At 34.0% G+C, this 27,650-nt stretch overlaps 1 protein-coding gene across 2 annotated transcripts in view; it reads right to left on the bottom strand.

Moving 5' to 3' along the window:
• Positions 1–27,650, bottom strand: part of LOC142239612 (fatty acyl-CoA reductase wat-like) — a 37,232-nt gene that overhangs the window by 4,371 nt on the left and 5,211 nt on the right. Inside the window, exons 1-8 of one of the 2 annotated variants that reach the window (XM_075311404.1) lie at positions 20,836–20,955; positions 13,524–13,629; positions 13,174–13,459; positions 12,865–13,015; positions 9,470–9,555; positions 8,288–8,397; positions 8,017–8,215; positions 3,702–3,947 (exon numbers count right to left, since the gene is read on the bottom strand). In XM_075311404.1, coding sequence (XP_075167519.1) covers positions 3,702–3,947; positions 8,017–8,215; positions 8,288–8,397; positions 9,470–9,555; positions 12,865–13,015; positions 13,174–13,459; positions 13,524–13,578 — 1,133 coding nt within the window. In that variant the 5' untranslated portion in view covers positions 13,579–13,629; positions 20,836–20,955. Of the gene's footprint in view, positions 1–3,701; positions 3,948–8,016; positions 8,216–8,287; positions 8,398–9,469; positions 9,556–12,864; positions 13,016–13,173; positions 13,460–13,523; positions 13,630–20,835; positions 20,956–27,650 lie in introns of those variants that run through there. The other variant, XM_075311405.1, reaches the window with a different exon arrangement.

Below are 27,650 nucleotides of genomic sequence, written 5' to 3'. Positions count from 1 at the left end.
TTACCAAGATGCTTTTTACTGCCCTTGTTAGTACCATTCTTGAGTATGAGCCTATCGTGTGGGATCCTGAGTATGATGTTTACATTGATAGGATAGAATCGGTTCAGAAGCAGTTCTTGTTGTTCGCTTTGAGACATCTTCATTGGAACAGTGATTTTGTTCTTCCTCCTTACACTTCTACATTGAGGTTGATTCATTTGCCTACTCTTAGGAGCCGACGGACGATGTTGAGCTCCATGATGATAGGTATAGGTTAGTTAGTGGGGATATTCCATGCTCGGAATTGATATCTAGGATTAGGATAAATATTCCTTTTAGGGCTCCTTTTAGCCCCCCCCCCCCAGAATTTGAAATCCTATTTACGATTTTACATTTTTATAAAAATTAAAGAGGTATATACAACCGCACAAAGTTCCGCTAAAGACTTTCATGCAAAATCGAACTACTTGGGTTGTGGTAGCAGTTGCCGATGGCAATGTTTGAAGTCTGATATTTATGAAATAGAGCTATGATTGGACTTATGGTTTAGTTGAATAACTAAAGCTCCTTTATTATATTGTTTAGTCTGGTTTAGTCATCTTAAATTAATATCTTAATAATGCTGCAAAAAAGAGTCGCCAAAAATGAAGTGAAAATGTTCTTTTAGGGTCCGGAAGTGGTGCAAAATTGGCGGAGAAGCGATGAATGTAATAGGAACTCGTCATAGAACGAATGTCCACCGTTTCAACAGCCGTTGCAATAAATTGGCATCACTTCTTACGGTGTGATCCGAATTCAGAGTTTTGAATGTGAATTAAAAAATTGTGTGATATTTTCCGAAATAAATAATTTTTATTTATTCGTTTTTTATTTGATTTTTGGTCGACCTTTTGTTAGAATTATATAAAGATCTCGAGCTTCAAGAAACATTAATTTATAATAATTTTTATATTTTTTTATGATTTTTAATGCATTCTAACGCTTGCTTGAATATTTTCAAAAATTATCGATTTTTCTATAATGGATTTAGCATTTTTGTGACAAAATTTGAATAATTTTTACCATTTTATTTATTCTTACTCTTTTTTTAAACTATTTGAAAAAAGAAAACAAAAATTACGCTTTAAAATATGAAAAAACTGAAGTAAAAAACTTCCTGTGTAGTTAATATAATTAACTTCTTTGTGAGCACATTTTTGGAAGTGCTTTTAAAGTTCTGCCTTTAAAACAAATCCCAATTGCATTTGCTGGGAAAAGTGTAGAACTACTTTTAGTTGCTGTATTATATATTATTTTTGTATTCTTTTTTATGAAATAAAACAATAATTGAACCTATAAGTTCAGTATATAAATTTTTAGCTAGGGGGGCTATAGCCCCCCCTAGGAAAATTGTCTAGCTACGCTAATGCCTTTATGTATGTATTGCCCGATATGCACTTATATGATCTCGGAAGCCAGTTTTTACTTTGATCTGCTCCTAAATTTGCACAAAGAGTACATTTCATAGTGTCATCAAGTGTGCCAAATTTTTTTGAAATCGGTTCAGTTTTATGTGAAGGCAACATTTTTTTAACCATAGTTACGATTCTGATACTTAGGTTAGGTTGAATAGAGATTTCAGGTCGTCTTACCAGATGTCGACTGACATACTCCTAAGTCAGTATTAAGATTTTTGTGTGCTCTAATTTCTTTCCATCGTACTCTTCTTTTATTACATGAACTCTTTGTATCTAATGAATTCCCTAATCTGTTGACAGTCCCTTTTTCCAAACTGGCCAGGCACGGAATTATCTCTTCGCCGATATGGTTAAAGTAAAGGTATTTCGCCAATGTCTCATCATCCTCAAAACACGTCGTCCTATTCTCCTTGTGTATTTCTCCAGAATTTTTCTTGTCTGGATAATTACAAAGTAATTCCGTCGTCCTTCCGACCGTTGCATTGGTCAACATATGTGTCTCCGTATCCATTCATCCAGTTCGGCCCGCGTTCACTCTATGAGCTTTGCGTTCTCTAAGTTCCCTTCCCTATGTGTCCCAGCTCTTGTCGCCAGTTCATTTGACTTTACGTTTCCTGTTATGTCATGTGGATCCTGCCATATTCCGAGTATTCGATGCATTCTAACACGGTTCGCGATGGAACCGTTATGTCGGATATTGCCTTCATTTTCCCTCCGGAATTCTGTGAAAATGTTCATGTTTTGTGGTTTCGTGTTATTTCCGAGCCAATTAACACATACCATTATGACACGCACTTCCACCTGCAGGATTGTACTAGGGTCCGGCAATCGGAATGGCATCTCGAGTAGAGGTGTGCGCGTGACACGAAATTGTCGTGACGTGCGTGAATCACGTGACTCATGACAAAAATCTGAAGCCACTCTCGTGAAGAGAACTGAAACAAATATGTCGTGCATGAGCGTGCGTGAGAAATAAAATCAGTTCATGAATGTGCGTGAATAAAATTTCTATAAAATCACGCTCACCAAAAAACTCAAGATTTAATTCTTACTCGTATGTTAACTGATATTAATTTAGCTGTCAAACTATATTCTATTCATGAATTTTGTTACCTTTGTTCATTCCCGGTTGGAAAATGTCGTGAGTCTCGTGAATTTGCCGTGTGTCACGTGAATTGTCGTGAATCGTGCGTAAGCATAAGTCTTTAAAAATAGTTCGTGCGTGAGTGTTGGTTTTAATTTCGAGAATGTGAGTGAGTGTGAGTGGCTACCACACGTATCGTTCGTGAGCGTGCGTGAATGAACATTTTGCTTCGTGAATGAGCGTGAGTTTGATTGAAATATCACTCACGCGCACACCTCTAATCTTGAGGTCTCCATATATACGAACAGTCCTGTCATCTCACCAATCTTCGATCTATCGATGAAGCAGTTATATCCATTTGGTATCTGTTATGGGGTCTCGTTCTCCCAGGACCATCTTAATGCTATGACCAGTTCATGTATACGATAATGGATTGTTGTGGCATCCGGCATTGCACCCACCGTCTTCCCTATTATCCTTTGATGGCTCGTATTTCCGACCATTCATTCTCCCAACATCTTCAATTTCATCGTAGCCATTGCGGCCACGTTTTTCATCTGAACCTCTATAGGCCTTAAGTCCAGTATCGTCTCCAAGGCTCTGGTTGACGAGGTCTTCATTACCCCAGTTATGTCAAGACAACATGCCCATTGGACCCGTTGTCAAATTTCTATGTTGAACTTCCCCTCCATAGATGTCCAACAGATTACCGACGCATATGTCAGGATTGGCCTTCTTACGTTCTCATATATCCAGTGCTTAACTTTTGGATTCAGGCCCTATTTAGAGTCCACCGCTCTTCTGCACAGTGCAAAACACATGTATTCAGTCCTCTATTTGATGTGGCTCTTCCAATATAGTTTCTTGTGTTGTACATCCTCCTAAGTACTTCATTTTTTCAGAATTAATATAGTCTGGCCCAAAACTCTCGGTTCAATATATTGGGCAATTTTTTTTAAATATTCGGCCACCTAAAACCGGATTTTGCATATCTCGCTTTTCCGGGTTTGGGTATGAAGACTATTCTTGCCCCCCTGTCAGGATTTTGGTGTATATGTCGAAGTCCATCAAGAGTCGTATCCTATACTCTATTGATTCTTTTCTATTCCCCATGTCGTCTCTACAATTGTTTCGATCTGGATATGGGTTTTACAGAGGAATTTCTGCATTCCGATACTTACATGCGTTCTTTTTTCGCCAATACCAATATAGTATCATAAAAAACAGCCATAGGTATATGTACAAAAAATACCCAAAGTAGATACCAATAAAAATTAGCGGTCATACGAACTGAAGGAGCCCAAATAGTATATTGCAATGGGTTTTCCTGCGTAGCTTCCACAGTGGCTAGAGCGCTCTGACGCAACGAGTATGTATACATGGCTCTGGGTGCCAAATTTCGAACAAACAATGTTGGTTTTTTTGTCCTGAAATAATTGAGAAAAATAAGAATTAGTTAATGAAATTATTAGTTGTTATATTGCCAACACACAACGCATTGAATTTTATGTCAAAAATCGCTTGGCGATTTTGATTGCTGAAGTTGCAGCCACTAGACAATGAATTTGTGAATTTGTTCCAATCCTTGTTTTCGAGAAGGATCCGGTTGTAAATATCCTCTAAACCTGGAATATTTTTGTCGCAAAAATATTATTTTCTAATGTCCAAAAATAGAATAATTGATGTCATCATATACTTTCTAATTAATCCAAGTATTGAAATTTCTTCAACCGTTAAAATGATAGTATCAATCACAGAATTAATTAGAAATAACAAGTATATACCGCCATAAGTTCGGCCAGGCCGAAGCTTATGTACCCTCTACCATGGATTGCGTAGAAACTTCTACTAAAGACTGTCATCCACAATCGAATTACTCGGGTTGCGGTAACATTTGCCGATGGCAAGGTATCTTCAAATTTCCTAACACCGTCTTCTAAATTGTAAGTTAGTCCATACGTGGTATACATTAAAGTAAAAAGGCCGATTAAATACGTATATAATTAAGTTTGACAAAATTTTCTAAAGAAATGAAATTTTGACAAAATTTTCTATAGAAAAAAAAACTTTGCCAAGATTTTCTATAGAAATAAAATTTTGACAAAATTTTCTATAAAAATAAAATTTTGCCAATATTTTCTTTGGAAATAAAATCTTGACAAAATTTTCTATAGAAATAAAATTTTGACAAAATTTTCTATAGTAATAAAATTTTGACAAAATTTTCTATATAAATAAAATTGTGACAAAATTTTCTATAGAAATAAAATTTTGACAAAATTTCTATCGAATTAAAATTTTTCCAACATTTTCTATAGAAATAAAATTTTGACAACATTTTCTGTAGAAATAAAAAATTTACATCGTTTTCATAACATTTTGACAAAATTTTCTAATAGAAATAAAATTTGAAAAAAATTTCTTATAGAAATAAAATTTTGACGAACAGTTTCTATGGAAATAAAATATTAACAAAATTTTCTACAGAAATAAAATTTTGAAAAAATTTTCGATGGAGGTAAAATTTTGACAAAATTTTCCTAGAAAAAAAATTTGACAAGATTTTCTATAGAAATAAAATTTTGACAAAATTTTCTATAGAATTAAAATTTTTCCAACATTTTCTATAGAAATAAAATTTTGACAACATTTTCTATAGAAATAAAATTTTGACAAACTTTTCTATAGAATTAAAATTTTGCCAACATTTCCTTTAGAAATAAAATTTTGACAACATTTTCTATAGAAATAAAATTTTGACAAAATTTTCGATGGAGATAAAATTTTGACAAAATTTTCTATAGAAATAAAATTTTGACAAAATTTTCTTTAGAAATAAAATCTTGACAAAATTTTCTATAGAAATAAAATTTTGACAAAATTTTCTATAGAAATAAAATTTTGACAAAATTTTCTATAGAAATAAAATTTTGACAAAATTTTCTATAGAAATAAAATTTTGACAAAATTTTCTATAGAAATAAAATTTTGACAAAATTTTCTTTAGAAATAAAATTTTGACAAAATTTTCTAAAGAAATATAATCTTGAGAAATTTTTCTATAGAAATAAAATTTTTACAAAATTTTCTATAGTAATAAAATTTTAAATAAAATTTCTATAGAAATAAAATTTTGACTAAATTTGCTATAGAAATAAAATCTTGACAAAATTTTCTATAGAAAAAAAATTTTGACAAAATGTTCTATAGTAACAAAATTTTGAAAAAAAAATTCTATAGAAATAAAATTTTGACAAAATTTTTTATAGTAATAAAATTTTGATAAAATTTTCTATCGAATTAAAATTTTTCCAACATTTTCTATAGAAATAATATTTTGACAAAATTTTCGATGGAGATAAAATTTTGACAAAATTTTCTATAGAATTAAAATTTTGACAAAATTTTCGTTAGAAATAAAATCTTGACAAAATTTTCTATAGAAATAAAATTTTGACAAAATTTTCTATGGAAATAAAATTTTGACGAACAATTTCTATAGAAATAAAATTTTGACAAAATTTTCTATGGAGATAAAATTTTGACAAAATGTTCTATAGAAATAAAATTTTGACAAATTTTTCTTTAGAAATAAAATCTTGACAAAATTTTCTATAGAAATAAAGTTTTGACAAAATTTTCTATAGTAATAAAATTTTGACAAAATTTTCTATAGTAATTTAAAAAAAAAATTCTATAGAAATAAAATTTTGACTAAATTTGCTATAGAAATAAAATCTTGACAAAATTTTCTATAGAAATAAAATTTTGATAAAATTTTCTATAGTAACAAAATTTTGAAAAAAGTTTCTATAGAAATAAATTTTTGACAAGATTTTCTAAAGAAATAAAATTTTGACAACATTTTCTATAGAAATAAAATTTTGACAACATTTTCTATAGAAATAAAATTTTGACAACATTTTCTATAGAAATAAAATTTTGACAAAATTTTCTATAGAAATAAAAATTTTACATCATTTTCTATAGAAATAAAATTTTGACAAAATCTTCTATAGAAATAAAATGTTGACAAAATTATCTATAGAAATAAAATTTTATTTTTGGCTCGAGTGGCAACCATAATTAAAAACCGATATGGACCAATTTTTTGTGATTGGAGCTCGGCTATATATAACTATAGACCGATATGGACCAATTTTGGCATGGTTGTTAGCGGCCATATACCAACACCACGTTCAAAATTTCAGCCTGATCAGATGAATTTTGCTCCTCCAAGAGAATACGGAGGTCAAATCTGAGGATCGGTTTATATGGGGGCTATATATATTTATGGACCGATATGAACCAATTTTTTCATGGTTATTAGAGACTATATACTAACACTACGTGCCAAATTTCAATCGGATTGGATGAAATTTGCTCCCCCAAGAGGATCTGCAAGCAAAATCTAGGGATCGGTTTATATGGGGGCTATATATAATTATGGACCGATATGGACCAAATTTTGCATGGGTATTAGAAGTCATATACTAACAACATGTACCAAATTTCAGATCGGATGAAATTTGCTTCTCCAAGAGGACCCGCAAGCCAAATGTGGGGGTCGGTTTATATGGGAGCTATACGTAAACGTGGTCCAATATGGCCCATTTGCAATACCATCCGACCTACATCAATAACAACTACTTATGCCAAGTTTCAAGTCGATAGCTTATTTAGTTCGGAAGTTAGCGTGATTTCAACAGACGGACGGACGACTCAGAATTTCACTACGACCCAGAATATGCATACTTTATGGGGTCTTAAACCAATATTTCGATGTGTTACAAACGGAATGACAAAGTTAATATACTCCCCTCCTATGATGGAGGATATAAAAAACAATACGTGATTAAAAACTTAATTTCAATTCATTTTAGTTGATTTTGGTCAAAAAACTCAATTATTTTTTTAATTGATGCAAATTAATTATTTATTATTTTTTATTTATTTATAATTATTTTTACTTTAGATGAACTAATTTTCTTGTAATTTTACAAGAAGTTATAATTTATTATGAATATTTCGATTAGATTGGAGTCAAAATTTAATGTACCATTTAATAGTACACAGAAAAAATGTACCCAAAATATTTCCAATTAAAAGGTTGATTGAAGTTGACAAATTTTCCAATTAATAAATTAATTGATACAATTAACTTTCTAATCACGATAGAAATATTAAGTTAGCTGAGATAATGATTGGAAATTTTTAAATTTTTAATTAAAATATTAATTGATACAATTGACTTTTTAATCAGAAAATTGATGGAATTTTTTTTTAGTTTTTAATTAAAAATGTATTCCAATTAAATTTTTAAAATTTTGTAATCGAACTAAAAACACTTAGTCAGTTAAGAAACTTATTGAAAATTGTTACGTTTTTGATTAAGAAATTAATTGAGTTTTCTAATCAACCTCATATTTATAAAATGTGGTCTCGAACATTTGATTGTGTGTTGGACGTAATCAAACCATATACCCATATACTTACTCCATTGTTAGTTGCGCTTGTTTAACAGCACTAAGAATGCTTAGGTTAGTTGTAAAATCGACGGGCATCATAGACATATTCAAATCTCCATCACAATATGTCATTTGTGAGATGCCCATTGAAATCGTTAGTAATAGTCCCATAGGTCCGTTCAAATTGTCAAGGAATCCTGTTTCTGGTTCTTGATAAGAAGGCGAAACTATAAGAACATTTCGAAAGTGTTTAGTGTGTTTGCATTTCCAATAAAATATGTTCGGATTATATGGCTTACCAACAACAGGCCTTAATATGGTCATAGGCAATTCATCCGCATAATCACTAATTATTTTTTCCGAGAGATTTTTTGTAAACGAATAGGCGTTGGGGAAGAAATCGGTATACCTAGAAAAAGAGAAAATATCTATTAGTTGTTATTGGTATCGCTATCAGCTTATTTACGCATTATAAAGGGTGGTTTTTTAGGCTATTATATTTTTAGAAACTTTAGACTAACCAACTGATGCATGTTTCGTGTTTTATTTCACCGTCAAACATATTCAGTTTGTTCTATAATTTAACCATGAGTCTATAATTTTACCAAAAATTTTAGATTTTTTACTATTTGGTAGATTGGTCAAATTCTTGATATTTTGGTAGATTTTGCAAAAAAAAATCCTTTCCAACTGGGATGTACATCCTTTTTTTTATAGAAATACAAATCTAAAGAAATAATTTTTTTCTATAGAAATAAGATTTTGGCAAAATTTTCCATAGAAATTGGCAAAAATTTAAGCCGATAGCTTTAGTTGCTATTGCTTAAATCCTTTTTTATTTATTATAGTTTTTATTTATAATAATTATGAAAATATTGCTAAAAGTTTCTATAGAAATAAAATTTTAGCAAAATTTTCTATAGAAATAAAATTTTGGCAAAAATTTCTATAGAAATAAAATGTTGGCAAAACTTTAAGCAGATAGCTATTATAATAAATATGCAAATAAATAAATTTTATAATTTAATTTTTGCAAAATTTTCTATAGAAATAAAATTTTGATAAACTTTGACATATTTTTTTAGAGAAATAAAAATTTGACAAAAATTTTTAGAGAAATAAAATTTTGACAAACATTTTTAGAGAAATAAATTTTGACAAAATTTTCTAGAGAAATAAAATTTTGGCAAAGGTAAATTTTGATAAAATTTTCTATAGATGTAAATGTTTACCAAATTTTCTATAGAAATAAAATTTTGATAAAAGTTTCTAAAGAAATAAAATTTTGACAACATTTTCTAAAGAAATGCAAAATTTTTAACAATAAATTCAAAATATTTTTTTTTGTGAAGTTGTTAGATTGTTGGTAGTTTTCTTCAAATTTTATATATTTTGTCTTCAATCACAAATGATTTGTGATTGAAGACCAAATTTTGTTTCTTGTGTTCAATTACCTATATTAGAGTACTCTGTTAACTTACTTGAGTCGTAATATTTCCAATGTGTCATTATCGCAAGTTTCAGCAATTTTTATAGCTTTCCTCCAATCATTTGGTAATGGGTAGACCTTGAATAGAAAATTATACATTATTGTCTTGTTATTATTTCTCGATTCGATAAAAAAGCTGATCGCATATAAAAATTTTACTAATTTCATTGCCAAAGAAAATTTTGTCAAAATTTCATTTCTATTGAAAATTTTGTCAAAATTTAATTTTTATAGGAAATTTTGTCAAAATTTCATTTTCATAGGAAATATTTTGACAAAATTTAATTTTCATAGGAAATTTAGTCAAAATTTCATTTCTATAGTATTCTATCAAAATTTTATTTCTATAGGAAACTTTGTCAAAATTTCATTTCTATAGGAAAATTTGTTAAAATTTAATTTCTATAGGAAAATTTGTCAAAATTTCATTTCTATAGGAAATTTTGTTAAAATTTCGTTTCTATAGAATTCTACCAAAATTTGATTTCTATAAAAGACGTTGTCAAAATTTCATTTTTATAGGAAATTTTGTCATAATTTCATTTTTATAGAAAATTTTGTCATAAATTTATTTTCATAGGAAATTTTGTCAAAATTTAATTTTTATAGGAAATTTTATCCAAATTTCATATCTATAGGAAATTTTGTTAAAATTTCATTTCTAATGGAAATTTTGTCAAAATTTTATTTCTATGGGAAATTGTGTTAAAAGTTCATTTCTATAAGAAATTTTGTCAACATTTTATTTCTATGGGAAATTTTGTTAAAATTTAATTTCTATGGGATATTTTGCCAAAATGTCATTTCTATAGAATTCTACCAAAATTTTGTTTCTATCAAAAATGTATGTTGTCAAAATTTAATTTCTATAAGAAAATTTGTCAAAATTTCGCTTTTATAGGACATTTTGTCAAAATTTAATTTCTATAGGAAATTTTGTTAAAATGTCCTTGCTATAGGAAATTTTATCCAAGTTTCATATCTATAGGAAATTTTGTTAAAATTTCATTTTCCCAAAGAATTTTTTTCGAAATTTCATTTCTATAGGAAATTTTGTCATAATTTCATTTATAGAAAATTTTGTAATAATTTCTTTTGTATAGAAAATTTTGTCATAATTTCATTTTTATAGGAAATTTTGTCAAAATTTAATTTCTATAGGAAATTTTAACAATATTTCATTTCTATAGATAATTTTGTTAAACTTTAATTTCTATGGGATATTTTGCCAAAATGTAATTTCTATAGGAAATTTTGTTAAATTTCATTTCTATAGAAATATAGTCGAAATTTCATTTCTCTAGGAAATATTTTCGAAATTTCATTTTTATAGAATTCTACCAAAATTTTGTTTATATAGAAAGTTTTGTCAAAATTTAATTTCTATAGAAAATTTTATCCAAATTTCATATCTATAGGAAATTTTTCATTTCTAAAGGAAATTTTGTCCAAATTTCATTTCTATAGAAAATTTTGTTAACATTTAATTTCTATGGGATATTTTGCCAAAATGACATTTCTATAGGAAATTTTGTCAAAATTTTATGTCTATAGAAAATATTGTCGAAATTTCATTTCTATACGAAATTTTGTCAAAATTTCATTTCTATAGAATTCTACTAAAATTTTGTTTCTATATAAAATATTGTTGAAATTTAATTTCTATAAGAAAATTTGTCAAAATTTCGTTTCTATTAGACATTTTGTCAAAATTTCATTTCTATAGGAAATTTTGTTAAAATTTCATTTCTATAGGAAATTTTGCTAAAATTTCATTTTCCCAAGAAATTTTGTCGAAATTTCATTTCTATAGGAAATTTTGTTAAAATTTCGTTTCTTTAGGAAATTTTGTCAAAATTTCATTTCTATAGAACTTTACCAAAATTTTGTTTCTATAGAAAATGTTGTCAAAATGTAATTTCTATAAGAACATTTGTCAAAATTTCGTTTCTATAGGACATTTTGTCAAAATTTAATTTCTATAGGAAATTTTGTTAAAATTTCATTTCTATAGGAAATTTTATCCAAATTTTATATCTATAGGAAATTTTGTTAAAATCTCATTTTCCTAAGAAATTTTGCGAAATTTCATTTCTATAGGAAATTTTGTCAAAATTTCATTTCTATAGGAAATTTTGTCAAAATTTCATTTCTATGGGAAATTTTGTCAAAATTTAATTGCTATTGGAAATTTTATCCAAATTTCATATCTATAGGAAATTTTGTTAAAATTTCATTTCTAATAGAAATATTGTCAATTCCATTTCTATAACAAATTTTGTTAAAATGTCATTTCTATGACAAATTTTGTCAAAATTTCATTTCTATAGGAAATTTTGTCAAAATTTCATTTCTATAGGAAATTTTGCTAAAATGTCATTCTATAGGAAATGTTTGTTAAAATTTCTTTTCTAAAGGATTTTTTTTTTCAAACTTTCAATTCTATAGGAAATTTTATCAAAATTAAATTTTCGTAGGAAGTTTTATCAGTGATTCGATATGGCCAATTTACACTATCTTCCAACATATATCATGCTGATAGCTTGTTCCGTTCGGAATTTTGCTTGATTTAAACAGACAGACGGACGGATGAACAATGCTAGATCGAATTTCTCCCCGACCAAGAAAGTGTATACTTTATGGGGTCTGGATTAGAGATGTGCACGTGAGTAATAGTTTATTCACGCTCACGCATACTCACGACTGAAAAATCATACTCACGCACACTCACGCACGATATTTTTTGGTAGGACTCACGCTCACGCACACTCACGAAAAGAAAATTTGTACTCACGCACACTCACGCACGAAAACGTCATGACTCACGAAAAATACCGTGACTCACGAAAAATACCGTGACTCACGAAAAATATCGTTACTCACGAAAAATATCGTGACTCACGAATAATTTTATGATAATTTACCTTACCAAAATGTCTGAAAACATGAGCATTATTAATATCGAGAACTCTTAACATCTCTTAACATCCCAGGTGTCACTAAAATTGTAATTGAATTTAACTCTTAAGCGTTTTATGTTGGTGAGCAGGAATATTTTCGTGAGTGTAATTCGTTACTCACTCACACTCACGAAGATATTATTTTCGCGACTCTCGCTTACGCACGACATTTTAGTTTGTTAATCACTCACACTCACGCTGTTGTCATGAGCGTGACTCAAGACTCACGCACGAATCACGAAAATTTTCGTGAGTCACGACAATTTCGTGTCACGTGCACACCTCTAGTCTGGACGCAATATTAGGATGCGCTACATACGGAATTATGGTGGAGGGTATAGAAAGGCATAACCCATAACCATAAATGTGTCATACCCGCCAAAGTTAGACCTAAATTCTGTAGCATAGAGTCATACAATAAACAAACCTTTTCGCCAATAGTTGAACCCTTTGGATATATATAAGCGGTGGAGATATGGACAAATGCTTGAATATTTTTCATTGTTAGAGCTAATTTAACCAGTTCATAGGTTCCTCTTGTATTCATCAATATGGAACTTTGTAAATCGTTGTCAAATCTGAAAATGAAAACAAAATTCACATAAGTATGCATGCATATAGCCAAAAATTACGATAAAGCAGGTTCGACATGGGTCAATAAAAATATTAAAGAGTTTTTGTTTTGCTAAAAAAAAAACAGACTCCGTCGATAATACTGTTTTATATTTCTACATACCTCACATTAGCTGCACCGTGAAATATGATGCTAACATCTTTCATTAGATCGAAATCCTCTTTACTTATGCCCAAGCCTAGATGTTGACAATCTCCAAATATTAGAACTAACTTGTCCAAAACATGCGGTTTACTTTTCCGTATACAATCAAATACAGCATCATTTTTGTAATCGTTTAAGCGATCTTGTGCCGTTTTTCCCTTTTTCGGTCGAACGAGCATATATACTTTTTTCAAACCATGAGCATCACGCAATAGTTTTTCAATAAGACTTTTACCCAGGAATCCTATATAATTGGACAATAGATGACAATGATTTGACAAATATTCTAGAAAATGAAGATTACTTACCTGTTCCACCGGTTACAAATATTTCGCGATTAATGAAAAATTCTTGGATATCCATTTTTCACGTTGATACAGAGAGAGAGAGAGAGAGTCCACGAGCGCAGTTTTCCTATGAAGTATATAATAATTTCATAGTATTATTATGATGATTAATATATTTTTCTGGTCGATGTTATTAGTATCCTCAGGCGTTAAGCCCGATGTGCCCCTATATTGATAGGTAACGGATATAAGACCATATCATATTAGAAAAAGACGCACATAAGAAAGTCGAGCGAAACAACATGGTTTTGATAAGAAAAATGTTTCGAAATTTCAATATAGAATTTTTTCAACGGACCCAACGAATAACATATGTTGTCTTGACATGACTGGGCCAATGAAGACCATGCCAACCGAGTCTTAGAGGCAATTCTGGATGTAATATCTATGGGCCGCGATGAGATTGAAGATGTTGGGAGAAGGGGCGGAAACACAAAACATGACGGACCATCAAAGGATAATAGAGAGGCGCTTGGTGTTGTTGTTGTAACAGTTTATTGTGATTTCAAGCATTTTTATGTTTTGGTACTTCACCTTGTATCCTGATCAAGGAACTCTGCGACTAAGGTGGGATGTGCCCAGAGTGATCTGGTGGTCAGTCGGGTAGGTTTAGATGGGCAAGAGAAAAAGATGACGTGTGTCATTTGGCCTTATTTTGTAGCGCTGGATCTCGCGCTCTAGATGATGTATATCTACCCTTACATTTCTGGGTGGTGGTTGTCTATCCATGAGTTGGTGGTTTGGATGATTACTGCGATAGCAACCCACGAGATACTGCTTTGGCAACATGTTGTTGTGCCTAGGCACAGGGATGATCTTTGTCTCCACATAAAGGTGATCCAAAGGTATGCTGCGGAGACATCCAGTCGCAGTTCTGAGAACAGCGTTTTGGCAGGTCTGTATGTTATTTCACTGCGTATCACTAGTCTGAGGTGTCCACACTGTAGCTGCATAGTTTATCACTGACCGTTCAATTGCCTTATAGGTAGTTAAAAAGGTTTCTTTGTCCGCACCCCAAGTGCTGCCGGCAAGTAACCTAAGAACCTTGTTTCTACCGCAGAGCAGTTACATGGGCAGACGACCTGAAAAGGCTGTCGAATTTGGCTCCGAGAATGTTGGGGGTGGCATAGTCTGATGAGCCACTGCTGCTGTCGTTGGCACAGTATCCTGCCACGTAATCAGTATGACTATACTCCCGCCGCGATGTTAAGCCGGAGCAGTTCCGGAAGTATACCCATTCCAAGAACCGTTTACACCTCTCCGAAACCGAACGTTGGTGAATTTGGTTTCGGCAGTCTGCACAGTAACATGGTCCGGGGACCCATCGGGTCAATCCGGTACAAAGAACCCGCCGCCGTGGGATTGGCGGTGGTTGTAGTGGCGGATGGCGTAACAATTCTTGATCGTATACCTGAGGTGGCCATAGTAGCCGAGTGTGTACAAGACAGTAAGATGGTCCTTGGAGAATGGCACCCCAGAACAGATACTAGAGCGAATATCAGCTATACCGATGAATCGTCATGGCTGCTTTGAGATTGAAGATTTTGGGAGAATGGAAGGAAACACAGAAGGTGGGTGAAATGGAGGATGCCGCATCAATCCATGATCGTATATATGACATACGATGCCGTTCCCGGAAGACCATCTTACTGATGCCACTAACCGGTTGGCTGATAAGTCACCGGTCTAACAAAGAAAAACAATTTTTTTTGTCAAAATTCGTTTTTATTATTCAACATAGTTCCCTTCCAGAGCGATACAACGATTATAACGACCTTCCAATTTTTTGATACCATTTTGTAGTACTCCTTCCGTTTTGCCTCAAAATAAGCCTCAGTTTCGGCGATCACCTCTTCATTGCAGCCAAATTTTTTCCCTGCGAGCATCCTTTTGAGGTCTGAGAACAAGAAAAAGTCGCTGGGGGCCAGATCTGGAGAATACGGTGGGTGGGGAAGCAATTCGAAGCCCAATTCATGAATTTTTGCCATCGTTCTCAATGACTTGTGGCACGGTGCGTTGTCTTGGTGGAACAACACTTTTTTCTTCTTCATATGGGCCGTTTTGCCACGATTTCGACCTTCAAACGCTCCAATAACGCGTTTTTCCCTTCTCAAGATAATCGATAAAAAATATTCCATGCGCATCCCAAAAAACAGAGGTCATTACTTTGCCAGCGGACTTTTGAGTCTTTCCACGCTTCGGAGACGGTTCACCGGTCACTGTCCACTCAGCCGACTGTCGATTGGACTCAGGAGTGTAGTGATGGAGCCATGTTTCATCCACTGTCACATATCGACGGAAAACTCGAGTGTATTACGAGTTAACAGCTGCAAACACCGCTCAGAATCATCAACACGTTGTTGTTTTTGGTCAAAGGTGAGCTCGCGCGGCACCCATTTTGCACAGAGCTTTCGCATATCCAAATATTGATGAATGATATGACCAACACGTTCCTTTGATATCTTTAAGGCCTCTGCTATCTCGATCAACTTCATTTTACGGTCATTCAAAATCATTTTGTGGATTTTTTTGATATTTTCGTCGATAACCACCTCTTTCGGGCGTCCATTGCGTTCACCGTCCTCCGTGCTCATTTCACCACGCTTGAATTTTGCATACCAATCAATTATTGTTGATTTCCCTGGGGCAGAGTCCGGAAACTCATTATCAAGCCAAGTTTTTGCTTCCACCGTATTCTTTCCCTTCAGAAAACAGTATTTTATCAAAACACGAAATTCCTTTTTTTCCATTTTTTTTTTCACAATAACAAAAGTTGATTCACAAAAGACGCTCTATCTCACAAACTAATTGACTTACAGACGTCAAATTTTGACACGAATCATTTGAAGGTTGGTGCTATATAAAAATAATATGCATTTAATACTAACGACGTCATCTATGTGTCAGACCGGGGACTTATCAGCCAACCTGTTAAGATGGAGAATTGGACGACAGAACAGATACCAAAGAGAAATAGTTACTAACCTATGGATGGAAGATGGGAGAGAGGACGGGACTGGGCGTATATGTGGAGGAAACAGACACCGAGATTGTATTCCGATTACCGGACCATGACATACGATGCCATTCTAGCACGACCATCTTACTGACGCCAATAAGATGGACATGGGAGAATTGGACGACAGAACAGATACTAGAGCGAAATAGTTACTACACTTATGGATGGAAGATGGGAGAGAGGACGGGACTGGGCGTATATGTGGAGGAAACAGACACCGAGATTCTATTCTGATTACCGGACCATTGTATACGATGCCATTCTCGCAAGACCATCTTACTGACGCCATTAAGATGGACATTTGAGAATTGGACGACAGAACAGATACCAGAGCGAAATAGTTACTACACCTATGGATGGAAGATGGGAGAGACGACGGGACTGGGCGTATATGTGGAGGAAACAGACTCCGAGGTTCTATTCCGATTACCGGACCCCAGCTCAATCCTGCAGAGAGAAGAGCCGGTGTAGCACGATCTTCTGTTAAATTGCTAGGAAATAACGTCAACATAATGCCACAAAACGTGAACATTGTCACAGATTGCCGGAGGGCAATAAAGACAATAGCAGACAATATGCTTCGATCGCGAACCGTATTGGATTACAAAGGTATGATCAACGAATACTCGTAATAGGGCAGGATCCGCATCATATGCAGTGTTGCTGGTATATTTCTGGCTTTTCCCCCTAATTATGACGCTTTCGTCCCCAAAAATCCCCAATTTAAATCAAAATTCCTCATAAAATTCCCCAATATATTTTAGACAAGTTTTTATGGAAAAAATAAAAAAAAATAGACTCTGCGGAGGAATAATGATTTGATTTAAAAATTGGAAAAAATATAAAATTTATTGCCAGCTGTCGGCGACTGTCTTCTAAGTGTTCGAAAAATGAAGTTCGAGGTCATGTATTTATGTACGAACATTTATTTCTAATTACTTAATCAATAAAATTGGGTGGTAGATACACAGAAAAAAGTAAACTACAAAATGATCTATCTCGTGCGAATTGAACAAAATTGTATTCCAAATTTTAAATTAAATTAACGAAAATTTTCCAATATTTTTGATTTTTAACTAAAATGAACTAAAAATAGAGAAAAAATCTTAGGCGCCAGATCATTCCCATTTTAACCTCGCTGTAGTTCATTCTTACTATTTTTGAGAAATGTACGAAAAACTTCTTCTGTTTTAGTTAGAATTGATCTAATTTGTATGCCATTGAAATTTTACTGCCACTTAGTTCATACAATTTTTGAGACATACTTCGAATAAAGAAAAAATCTTTGGGCTGGGGAAAATTCCTTGCAAAATTTTTAAAATAAACTAAAACAGAATAAAATTTTTGTAATAAATGTTAGTTCATTTTGGCGTCAGTTTTACAATATACCTTTTTTTGTGTACATATGGAGCAATGGAAACATCTTCATTTCTATATTTATGGAATAACAGGTTGGCTGGCGTCGCTAGTATTAAATGCATATTATTTTTATATAGTACCAACCTTCAAATGATTCGTGTCAAAATTTGACGTCTGTAAGTCAATTAGTTTGTGAGATAGAGCGTCTTTTGTGAAGCAACTTTTGTTATTGTGAAAAAAAATGGAAAAAAAGGAATTTCGTGTTTTGATAAAATACTGTTTTCTGAAGGGAAAAAATACGGTGGAAGCCAAAACTTGGCTTGATAATGAGTTTCCGGACTCTGCCCCAGGGAAATCAACAATAATTGATTGGTATGCAAAATTCAAGCGTGGTGAAATGAGCACGGAGGACGGTGAACGCAGTGGACTCCCGAAAGAGGTGGTTACCGACGAAAACATCAAAAATATCCACAAAATGATTTTGAATGACCGTAAAATGAAGTTGATCGAGATGGCAGAGGCCTTAAATATATCAAAGGAACGTGTTGGTCATATCATTCATCAATATTTGGATATGCGGAAGCTCTGTGCAAAATGGGTGACGCGCGAGCTCACATTTGACCAAAACCAACAACGTGTTGATGATTCTGAGCGGTGTTTGCAGCTGTTAACTCGTAATACACCCGAGTTTTTCCGTCGATATGTGACAATGGATGAAACATGGCTCCATCACTACACTCCTGAGTCCAATCGACAGCGACCGGTGAACCGTCTCCGAAGCGTGGAAAGACTCAAAAGTCCGCTGGCAAAGTAATGGCCTCTGTTTTTTGGGATGCGCATGGAATAATTTTTATCGATTATCTTGAGAAGGGAAAAACCATCAACAGTGACTATTATATGGTGTTATTGGAGCGTTTGAAGGTCGAAATCGCGGCAAAAGGGCCCCATATGAAGAAGAAAAAAGTGTTGTTCCACAAAGACATTGAGAACGATGGCAAAAGTTCATGAATTGGGCTTCGAATTGCTTCCCCACCCACCATATTCTCCAGATCTGGCCCCAGCGTCTTTTTCTTGTTCTCAGACCTCTAAAGGATGCTCGCAGGGAAAAAATTTAACTGCAATGAAGAGGTGATCGCCGAAACTGAGGCCTATTTTGAGGCAAAACCGAAGGTGTACTACCAAAATGGTATCAAAAAATTGGAAGGTCGTTATAATCGTTGTATCGCTCTTGAAGGGAAATATGTTGAATAATAAAAACGAATTTTGACAAAAAAAGTGGTTTTCTTTGTTAGACCGGGGACTTATCAGCCAACCTGTTATATTACCCAAAACAGTGATGAACACCGATAACAGGGTAACATTTAGGCTCGATACTCAAGAAATGACTTTACAATTGTAGAAAAATGTCTTAACCTAGCTGAGTAAAATTATAAATTAGCGCTTGGATCCTCAAAATAAATTATTACAAACCCGATTTATTATACTAAACGTATTTCGAAAAGATCCCCAAAAAACCCCAAATTTTTGGAAATTCCCCGCCAAATCCCCAAGTCCCCAACTTAAAAAATCCCCATTCACAAAAAATATTCCCAATTTGGGGGATCCCCAATACTGGCAACACTGACTATATGTGTGGCATGCCAATATAAGAGAAAAGCAGAGTAGGCCGTGAGAATAACGGCCGAACACCTAGAATTGAGAGCACACCTGCGCCGAATAGAAGACAATGGTGGATGATGAGACCTTGGAACACTACCTTTGTCACTGCCCTGCATTCACTACACAAAGAGTTAAGAATATCGATGAAGAGGTGATTCGGGACCTTGTTTGGAAGCAGGGACTGAAAACAAATTAGGGAATTCATTAGGCACGCAGAGTTCCTGGAATAAAAGAGGAGTACGATGGAAAGAAGAAGTTAGAACACACAACAAGTCGAATACTGCCTTATGTGTATGTCAGCCGACATGAGACAGGGCAACCTGAATTCTCTTTTCAACCTAATCTACTCCAAAACTCAAGTGGCGCCAATGATAATGGTGTGGGACCTTCTTTTTATAGCCGAACGGCGATGTCAAATTACGGTAAAACCACTTTGAAAAAGATTTGATACACTCAAAAATATCACCAGCATTACAGAAATGCGATAAACCACCGCTGAAAAACTTTTTGAAGTTCTGTCAAATCTGGGATTGATCCAAGGACACTTTATATGTAAGGCGAGTATGCTAACTATTGTACCACACCCAGAGAAGGAATATGATCACCTCAAACATGTTTTAAGAGCAAAATGTTATTTTTGGGTGGTGACCATGTAACATGGTTTTCGCAACCATGTTATTTTCTCGGAAATCATGTATCTGATTTCGGCCAGCAGGTTATATTTGACGAGAAAACAACATTTTAGTGACAAACATGATACATGGTCACCATACAAAAATAACATTTTGCTCTTGAAACATGTTTGAGGTGATCATATTCCTTCTCTGCGTGCACGGTGGCTCCCATGCATCCTTAGTGCGATTCTCCGTTTCCTTGGCTTGGAATCAATTGATCAAGTTCATTGGACTAAAAATCTTTGAACTTGGGTAAGTTTTTATTTTAGAGTCGGCAACAATTTCCTTCTTTCTCTATTTTGGTGGTTGTTGATGATAATATAGTCTTATGACCAGTTTAAATTAAATTCGTTGCCTCACATATCCATAGCAGAAATAGTCCTCAAAACTTCCATAATTCACTGTAGACCCGATATTAACCGATATATTCGCAATTTCGTAACAAAAGTTGTTATATGGATGTTCATGTAATCCATATGTTTTCAAAGAAAATCCATGGTGGTACGTATTTAAAATACATCCCGTCGAACTTTCGTTCCTGTATACTTGTCTTTATTTTCACCTTTTATGCTAGAAGAAATCCTTGTTTATTCTCTCAAAAGCTCTATTCTGTAGACGTTATTTGCACTTCACTATCTAATGGAAACTAACAATTCTAAACTATAAAACATGCGTATTAAATGAAAGGTACTAGAAAGTTTAAATATGTGCATTGCAAATGATTAAATTATAGAAAAATATTTTGTTTTTGCTTGTAACAAGTGCAGTATGACGAAAAAAAAGAAATAATTTAAAATGGATGGACATAACAGCGAAATAGCGATATTTTGTTTTAATAAAGACTCTAACTAATTTATATTATGATTCCTATGCAATAGACAAGAACAAAATGAATTGAATTCTATAAAAACTTTGTACACTACAATTTGATATTTTAAAGTGTAGGGGGCCTCCACGCTTTCTCGCTTTCTTGACTCAACATATGTGAATCGATTTTTTTAATTTGAAAGAATAGAGGGAGAAACATAAAGCGAGAAACTTGCTTATTAAGCCATTCATGTTGAAGCGTGCTGAGTACGATGGTGCTGAGTTCGTTTGGAATGTCCATGGTCTGCGGCCGTAATGTTTGCCCCGGGGCTTCAATACTGTCTTAAGGAAATTTTCACAATAATATTCGTGACCTCAGGGGCCTTGAATACATAAGGGGAACGATCGTCCATTACAATCGTGGTAGGAAATCGAAGGTGTATATTTTCAGCTGTCCTCTTTGGCAAGTAAGCCCCCATCACTTTGTTTGTTCACAAACTGCTCAATTTGGAATGGGTTTTCATGGGAGAAAACCACTTTCGTTCAAACGAAGAAACTGTCGTGCAAACGGAACAACTCCTTGGCTCCTTCCAGTCTAATTTTTATACCCTCCACTAGAGGTGTGCACGTGACACGAAATTGTCGTGACTCACGAAATTGTCGTGACTCATGGCAACGGCGTGAGTGTGCGTGAGCGTGAGTCACGAAAATATTATCTTCGTGAGTGTGCGTGAGTAAAGATTTACGCTCACGAAAATAATCCCGCTCACCGACATAAAACGCTTAAGACTTAAATTCATTTACAATTTTAGTGACACCTGGGATTTTAAGAGTGTAATAACGCTCTCGATTTTAATAATGCTCATGTTTTCAGACACGTCGCTAAGGTAAATTACTCAAAAAATTGTTCGTGAATCACGACATTTTTCGCGAGTCACGATATTTTTCGTGAGTCACGGTATTTTCGTGAGTCACGGTATTTTCGTAAGTCACGACATTTTCGTGCGTGAGCGTGAGTCCTACCAAACAATATCGTGCGTGAGTAAGATTTATCCATCGTGAGTGTGCGTGAGCGTGAGTAAAATACTACTCTAGCAGAGGTGTGCACGTGACACGAAATTGTCGTGACTCACGAAAATTTTTTCGTAATTCGTGCGTGAGTCACGCTAATGACAACAACGTAAGTGTGCGTGATTAACAAACCAAAATGTCGTGCGTGAGCGTGAGTCACGAAAATAATATCTTCGTAAGTGTGCGTGAGTAACGAATTACACTCACGAAAATATTCCTGATCACCAACATAAAACGCTTAAGAGTTAAATTCAATTACAATTTTAGTGACACCTGAGATGTTACGAGTTTAATAACACTCTCAATTTTAATAATGCTCATGTTTTCAGACACTTCGGTAAGGTAACTTAATCATAAAATTATTCGTGAGTCACGATATTTTTCGTGAATCACGGTATTTTTCGTGAGTCGCGATATTTTTCGTGAATCGCGGTATTTTTCGTGAGTCACGACGTTTTCGTGCGTGAGTGTGCGTGAGTACAAATTTTCTTTTCGTGAGTGTGCGTGAGCGTGAGTCCTACCACAAAATATCGTGCGTGAGTATGATTCTTCAGTTGTGAGTGTGCGTGAGCGTGAGTAAACTATTACTCACGTGCACACCTCTACCACATAGTGGTCAGGGTATCTGCGAAAAAATGGGCCTACCAGAAATATTGATTTAAGCTCCATAAAATATATACCGATCGCCTTTGAGGCACATCCTGGGTTGGTTTAGCCCTTGGTGTCCGTCCGGCCTACCATGTGTTTATTGTTCACAGTATTTAGGCCACCATTATTAAGCTATTTTGATGAAATTGGGTACATTGTTTATGGAAGAATTGGGGGAATATAGTTACAAATAATACAAAAAAATAATCCATTAATTTTCTAGACTGCTTGATGCTGTTATCAAATAAAAAGGAATGCCCAATAAGTAATAAATGTACCAAAAAAACTAATTTTGACCTACCTGTGCCAATACTTTTGTTCCTCAAAAAAATGTGCCTTGTTTTAATTTTTTATAATTTAAATATTGAAAGAACAAAATTTTTTCTAAAAGAAAAAATGGTCTCGATTTTTAATGCAGTTACAATCCAAATTAAAATATTTCTTAATTTAAAATAGTTTCATATCACTTTTAAAATATGGGTTGCATACAGTGACGCAATATTTATGTGCGTCACTATATACAGCATATAATGCACCATTATGTGCTAAATGTAAAATCACTTTATAGGAAAGTAAAAATCATACGAGGAATATCCGTATTAGCCGTTACATTGTATACTCGTACATTGATAGTAATACTAATTATGTGCATACATTTGCCTACATGAATATATTTGAATAATAAAATCAACATATTTGAAAGGAAAATAATTAATTTTCTTTCGAAAGATGTAGGTCATAGCAACCGATTCAATTGGTTGAAGAAACCAACACTAGTGCATCCAAGCAAAAAAGTGAATCCTCTACACAGAAAAAATATAAACTGGTTTGAATGAACTACCTAGTACATTTTATGATTTCCACAAAGCGTTGTTAAATCAAGGAAAATTTAATGCCCTGCTGTACTTTTTAACTACAACCTACGAAATTATTCCCTCTCGTAGAAGAAAAAATGAACTAAAAATAAAGAAAACAATAATTGGCGCCAAATCATGACCATTTTAAACATAGTTCATGGTATTATTATATTTTAAGAAACTCTCCTTGACTTTAATTTGTTGTATACGTTAGTCAAATGAACTAAAAAGGGGGAAAAATTATAAACAAGCATAAGGTTACTGACTACTATATCTCCACACAAAATAGTGTAGAATTTCTTAAAATTTGCTAAAGACATTTTTACAATTTTGAACTACATTTTATTCTTTCAAAGTACGAAATTTTCTTTAAAAAAAAAATAAAAAAATAAAAAAATAAAAATTATGTCTAAAAAGTTTGTATTTTATTTTTTGATATCGGGGTTTGCAAAATTTTTCTAAAATTAACAAGTATAAACGGCCGTAAGTTCGGCCAGGCCGAATCTTATGTACCCTCCACCATGGATTGCGTAGAAACTTCTACGAAAGACTGTCATCCACAATCGAATTACTTGGGTTGTGGTATCTTAAATCGTTTTCTAAATTTTGAGTTAGTCCATACGTGGTATACATTAGACAAAAAAAGTATGTGTAGGTAAGTCTACAAATAATTACGAATCGATATGGACTTTTGCACGGTACGTAGGGAGCCAGAATTGAAATATGGGGATCGCTTATATGGGGGCTATATACAATTATTGATATGGACCAATTTTTGTGTGATTGGGGATCGATTTATCTGAAGGCTATATATAACTATAGACCGATATGGACCTAGATAGGCATGGTTGTTAACGGTCATATACTAGCACAATGTATCAAATTTCAACTGACTCGGATGAAATTTGCTCCTCCAAGAGACTCCAAAACCAAATCTCGGGATCGCTTTATATGGGGGGCTATATATGATTATGGACTGATATGGACCACTTTTGGCATGGTTGTTAAATATCATATACTACCACCACGTACAAAATTTCAACCAGATCGGATGACTTTTGCTTCTCCAAAAGGAACCGGAGGTCAAATCTGGGGATCGGTTTATATGGGGGCTATATATAATTATGGACCGATGTGGACCAATTTTTGCATGGTTGTTAGAGACCATATACTAACACCATGTACCAAATTTCAGCCGGATCGGATGAAATTTGCTTCGCTTAGAGGCCTCGCAAGCCAAATCGGGGGATCGGTTTATATGGGGGCTATATATAATTATGGACCGATGTGGACCAATTTTTGCATGGTTGTTAGAGACCATATACTAACACCATGTACCAAATTTCAGCCGAATCGGATGAAATTTGCTTCTCTTAGAGGCCTCGCAAGCCAAATCGGGGGATAGGTTTATATGGGGGCTATATATAATTATGGACCGAAGGGGGCCAATTTTTGCGTGGTTGTTAGAGACCATATACTAACACCATGTACCAAATTTCAGCCAGATCGGATGAAATTTGCTTCTCTTAGAGGCCTCGCAAGCCAAATCGGGGGATCGGTTTATATGGGGGCTATATATAATTATGGACCGATGTGAACCAATTTTTGCATGGTTGTTAGATACCATATACTAACACCATGTACCAAATTTCAGCCGGATCGGATGAAATTTGCTTCTCTTAGAGGCCTCACAAGCCAAATTTGGGGGTCCGTTTATATGGGGGCTATACGTAAAAGTGGACCGATATGGCCCATTTGCAATACCATCCGACCTACATCAATAACAACTACTTGTGCCAAGTTTCAAGTCGATAGCTTGTTTCGTTCGGAAGTTAGCGTGATTTCAACAGACGGACGGAAGGACGGAAATGCTCAGATCGACTCAGAATTTCACCACGACCCAGAATATATATACTTTATGGGGTCTTAGAGCAATATTTCGATGTGTTACAAACGGAATGACAAAGTTAATATACCCCCCATCCTATGGTGGAGGGTATAACAAAATGTTTTCTTCCTGGTGGGTTCACTGTTTTTTTTTTTTTTTTTGCATTTGTAGCATTTTAGCATATGTGAAGTCGGCCATGATTCGATTGAGTTGAAAGAATTAGTCGGGTGACACAACTGTTAACAGATAGTTTTTTTTTGTGGACCGATATGGACCAATTTTTGCATGGCTGTTAGTGACCATATACTTACACCATGTACCAAATTTCAGCCGGATCGGATGAAATTTGCTTCTCTTAGAGGCTCTGCAAGCCAAATTTGGGGGTCCGTTTATATGGGGGCTATATGTAAAAGTGGACCGATATGGCCCATTTGCAATACCATCCGACCTACATCAATAACAACTACTTGTGCCAAGTTTCAAGTCGATAGCTTGTTTCGTTCGGAAGTTAGCGTGATTTCAACAGACGGACGGACATGCTCAGATCGACTCAGAATTTCACCACGACCCAGAATATATATACTTTATGGGGTCTTAGAGCAATATTTCGATGTGTTACAAACGGAATGACAAAGTTAATATACCCCCCATCCTATGGTGGAGGGTATAAAAAAAACAACAACCCTCCACCATGGATTGCGTAGAAACTTCTACTAAAGACTGTCATCCACAATCGAATTACTTGGGTTACGGTAACACTTCCCAGCAAAAAATATTTCAGCAGTAAAATTTAATTGCGCTTTTTCGTATGCAATAAAGTAGGCAGCGCAGGCATACTCCATGTATCGGCGGCAATAACGTAAACGAGTAATCAAACAAGTTTATGATCATTCGTTTACGTTATTGCAACCAATTCATGCAGTATAGATGCGCAAAAAGTAGTGCTGTTTTCCTTCATACCAATAACAATATTGCTCACTTCTGAGCAATATTGTTATTAAAATGAGCAATTATATCAGCGCTATGTTGAAGCTGCTATAAATCGGAACATCGCGCACAAAAATCAGCGCTGATTCGGTTGTTTTATAAGCAGTTTGTACTGCCTCTCTCCCTTACAATCTTGCTGAATTAGTGCTCCATTTTTTGCTGGGTTGCCGATGCCAAGGTATTTTAAAACTTCCTAACACCGTCTTCTAAATTGTAATTTAGTCCATACGTGGTATACATTAAACTAAAAAAGGCCGATTAAATACGTATATAAAATTTTAACAAAATTTTCTATAGAAATAAAATTTTGACAAAATTTTCTATAGAAATAAAATTTTGACAAAATTTTCTATAGAAATAAAATTTTGACAAAATTTTCTTTAGAAATAACATTTTAACAAAATTTTCTATAGACATAAAATTTTGGTAGATTATTTTTGGCTCAAGTGGCAACCATGATTATGAACCGATATGGACCAATTTTTGTGTGATTGAGGATCGGCTATATATAACCATAGACCGAGCCACCGTGGTGCAATGGTTAGCATGCCCGCCTTGCATACACAAGGTCGTGGGTTCGACTCCTGTTACGACCGAACACCAAAAAGTTTTTCAGCGGTGGATTATCCCACCTCAGTAATGCTGGTGACATTTCTGACGGTTTCAAAGCTTCTCTAAGTGGTTTCACTGCAATGTGGAACGCCGTTCGGACTCGGCTATAAAAAGGAGGTCCCTTCTCATTGAGCTTAACATGGAATCTGGCAGCACTCAGTGATAAGAGAAAAGTTCACCACTGTGGTATCACAATGGACTGAATAGTCTAAGTGAGCCTGATACATCGGGCTGCCACATAACCTAACCTAACCTAACCTAACCATAGACCGATATGGATCAATTTTGGTATGGTTGTTAGCGGCCATATACCATATACTAATACCATGTTCCAAATTTCAACCGGATCGGATGAATTTTGCTTTTCTTAGAGGCTCCGCAAGCCAAATCTGGAGATCGGTTTATATGGGGGCTATATATAATTATGAACCGATGTGGACCAATTTTTGCATGGTTGTTAGAGACCATATACTGGAGGTGTGCACGTGACACGAAATTGTCGTGACT

The sequence above is a fragment of the Haematobia irritans genome, chromosome 5, assembly GCF_050003625.1.
Source record: "Haematobia irritans isolate KBUSLIRL chromosome 5, ASM5000362v1, whole genome shotgun sequence".
Classification (NCBI taxonomy): domain Eukaryota; kingdom Metazoa; phylum Arthropoda; class Insecta; order Diptera; family Muscidae; genus Haematobia; species Haematobia irritans.
Note: the sequence above shows the minus strand (reverse complement) of the source record. Positions and strands in the feature narration are given on the sequence as shown.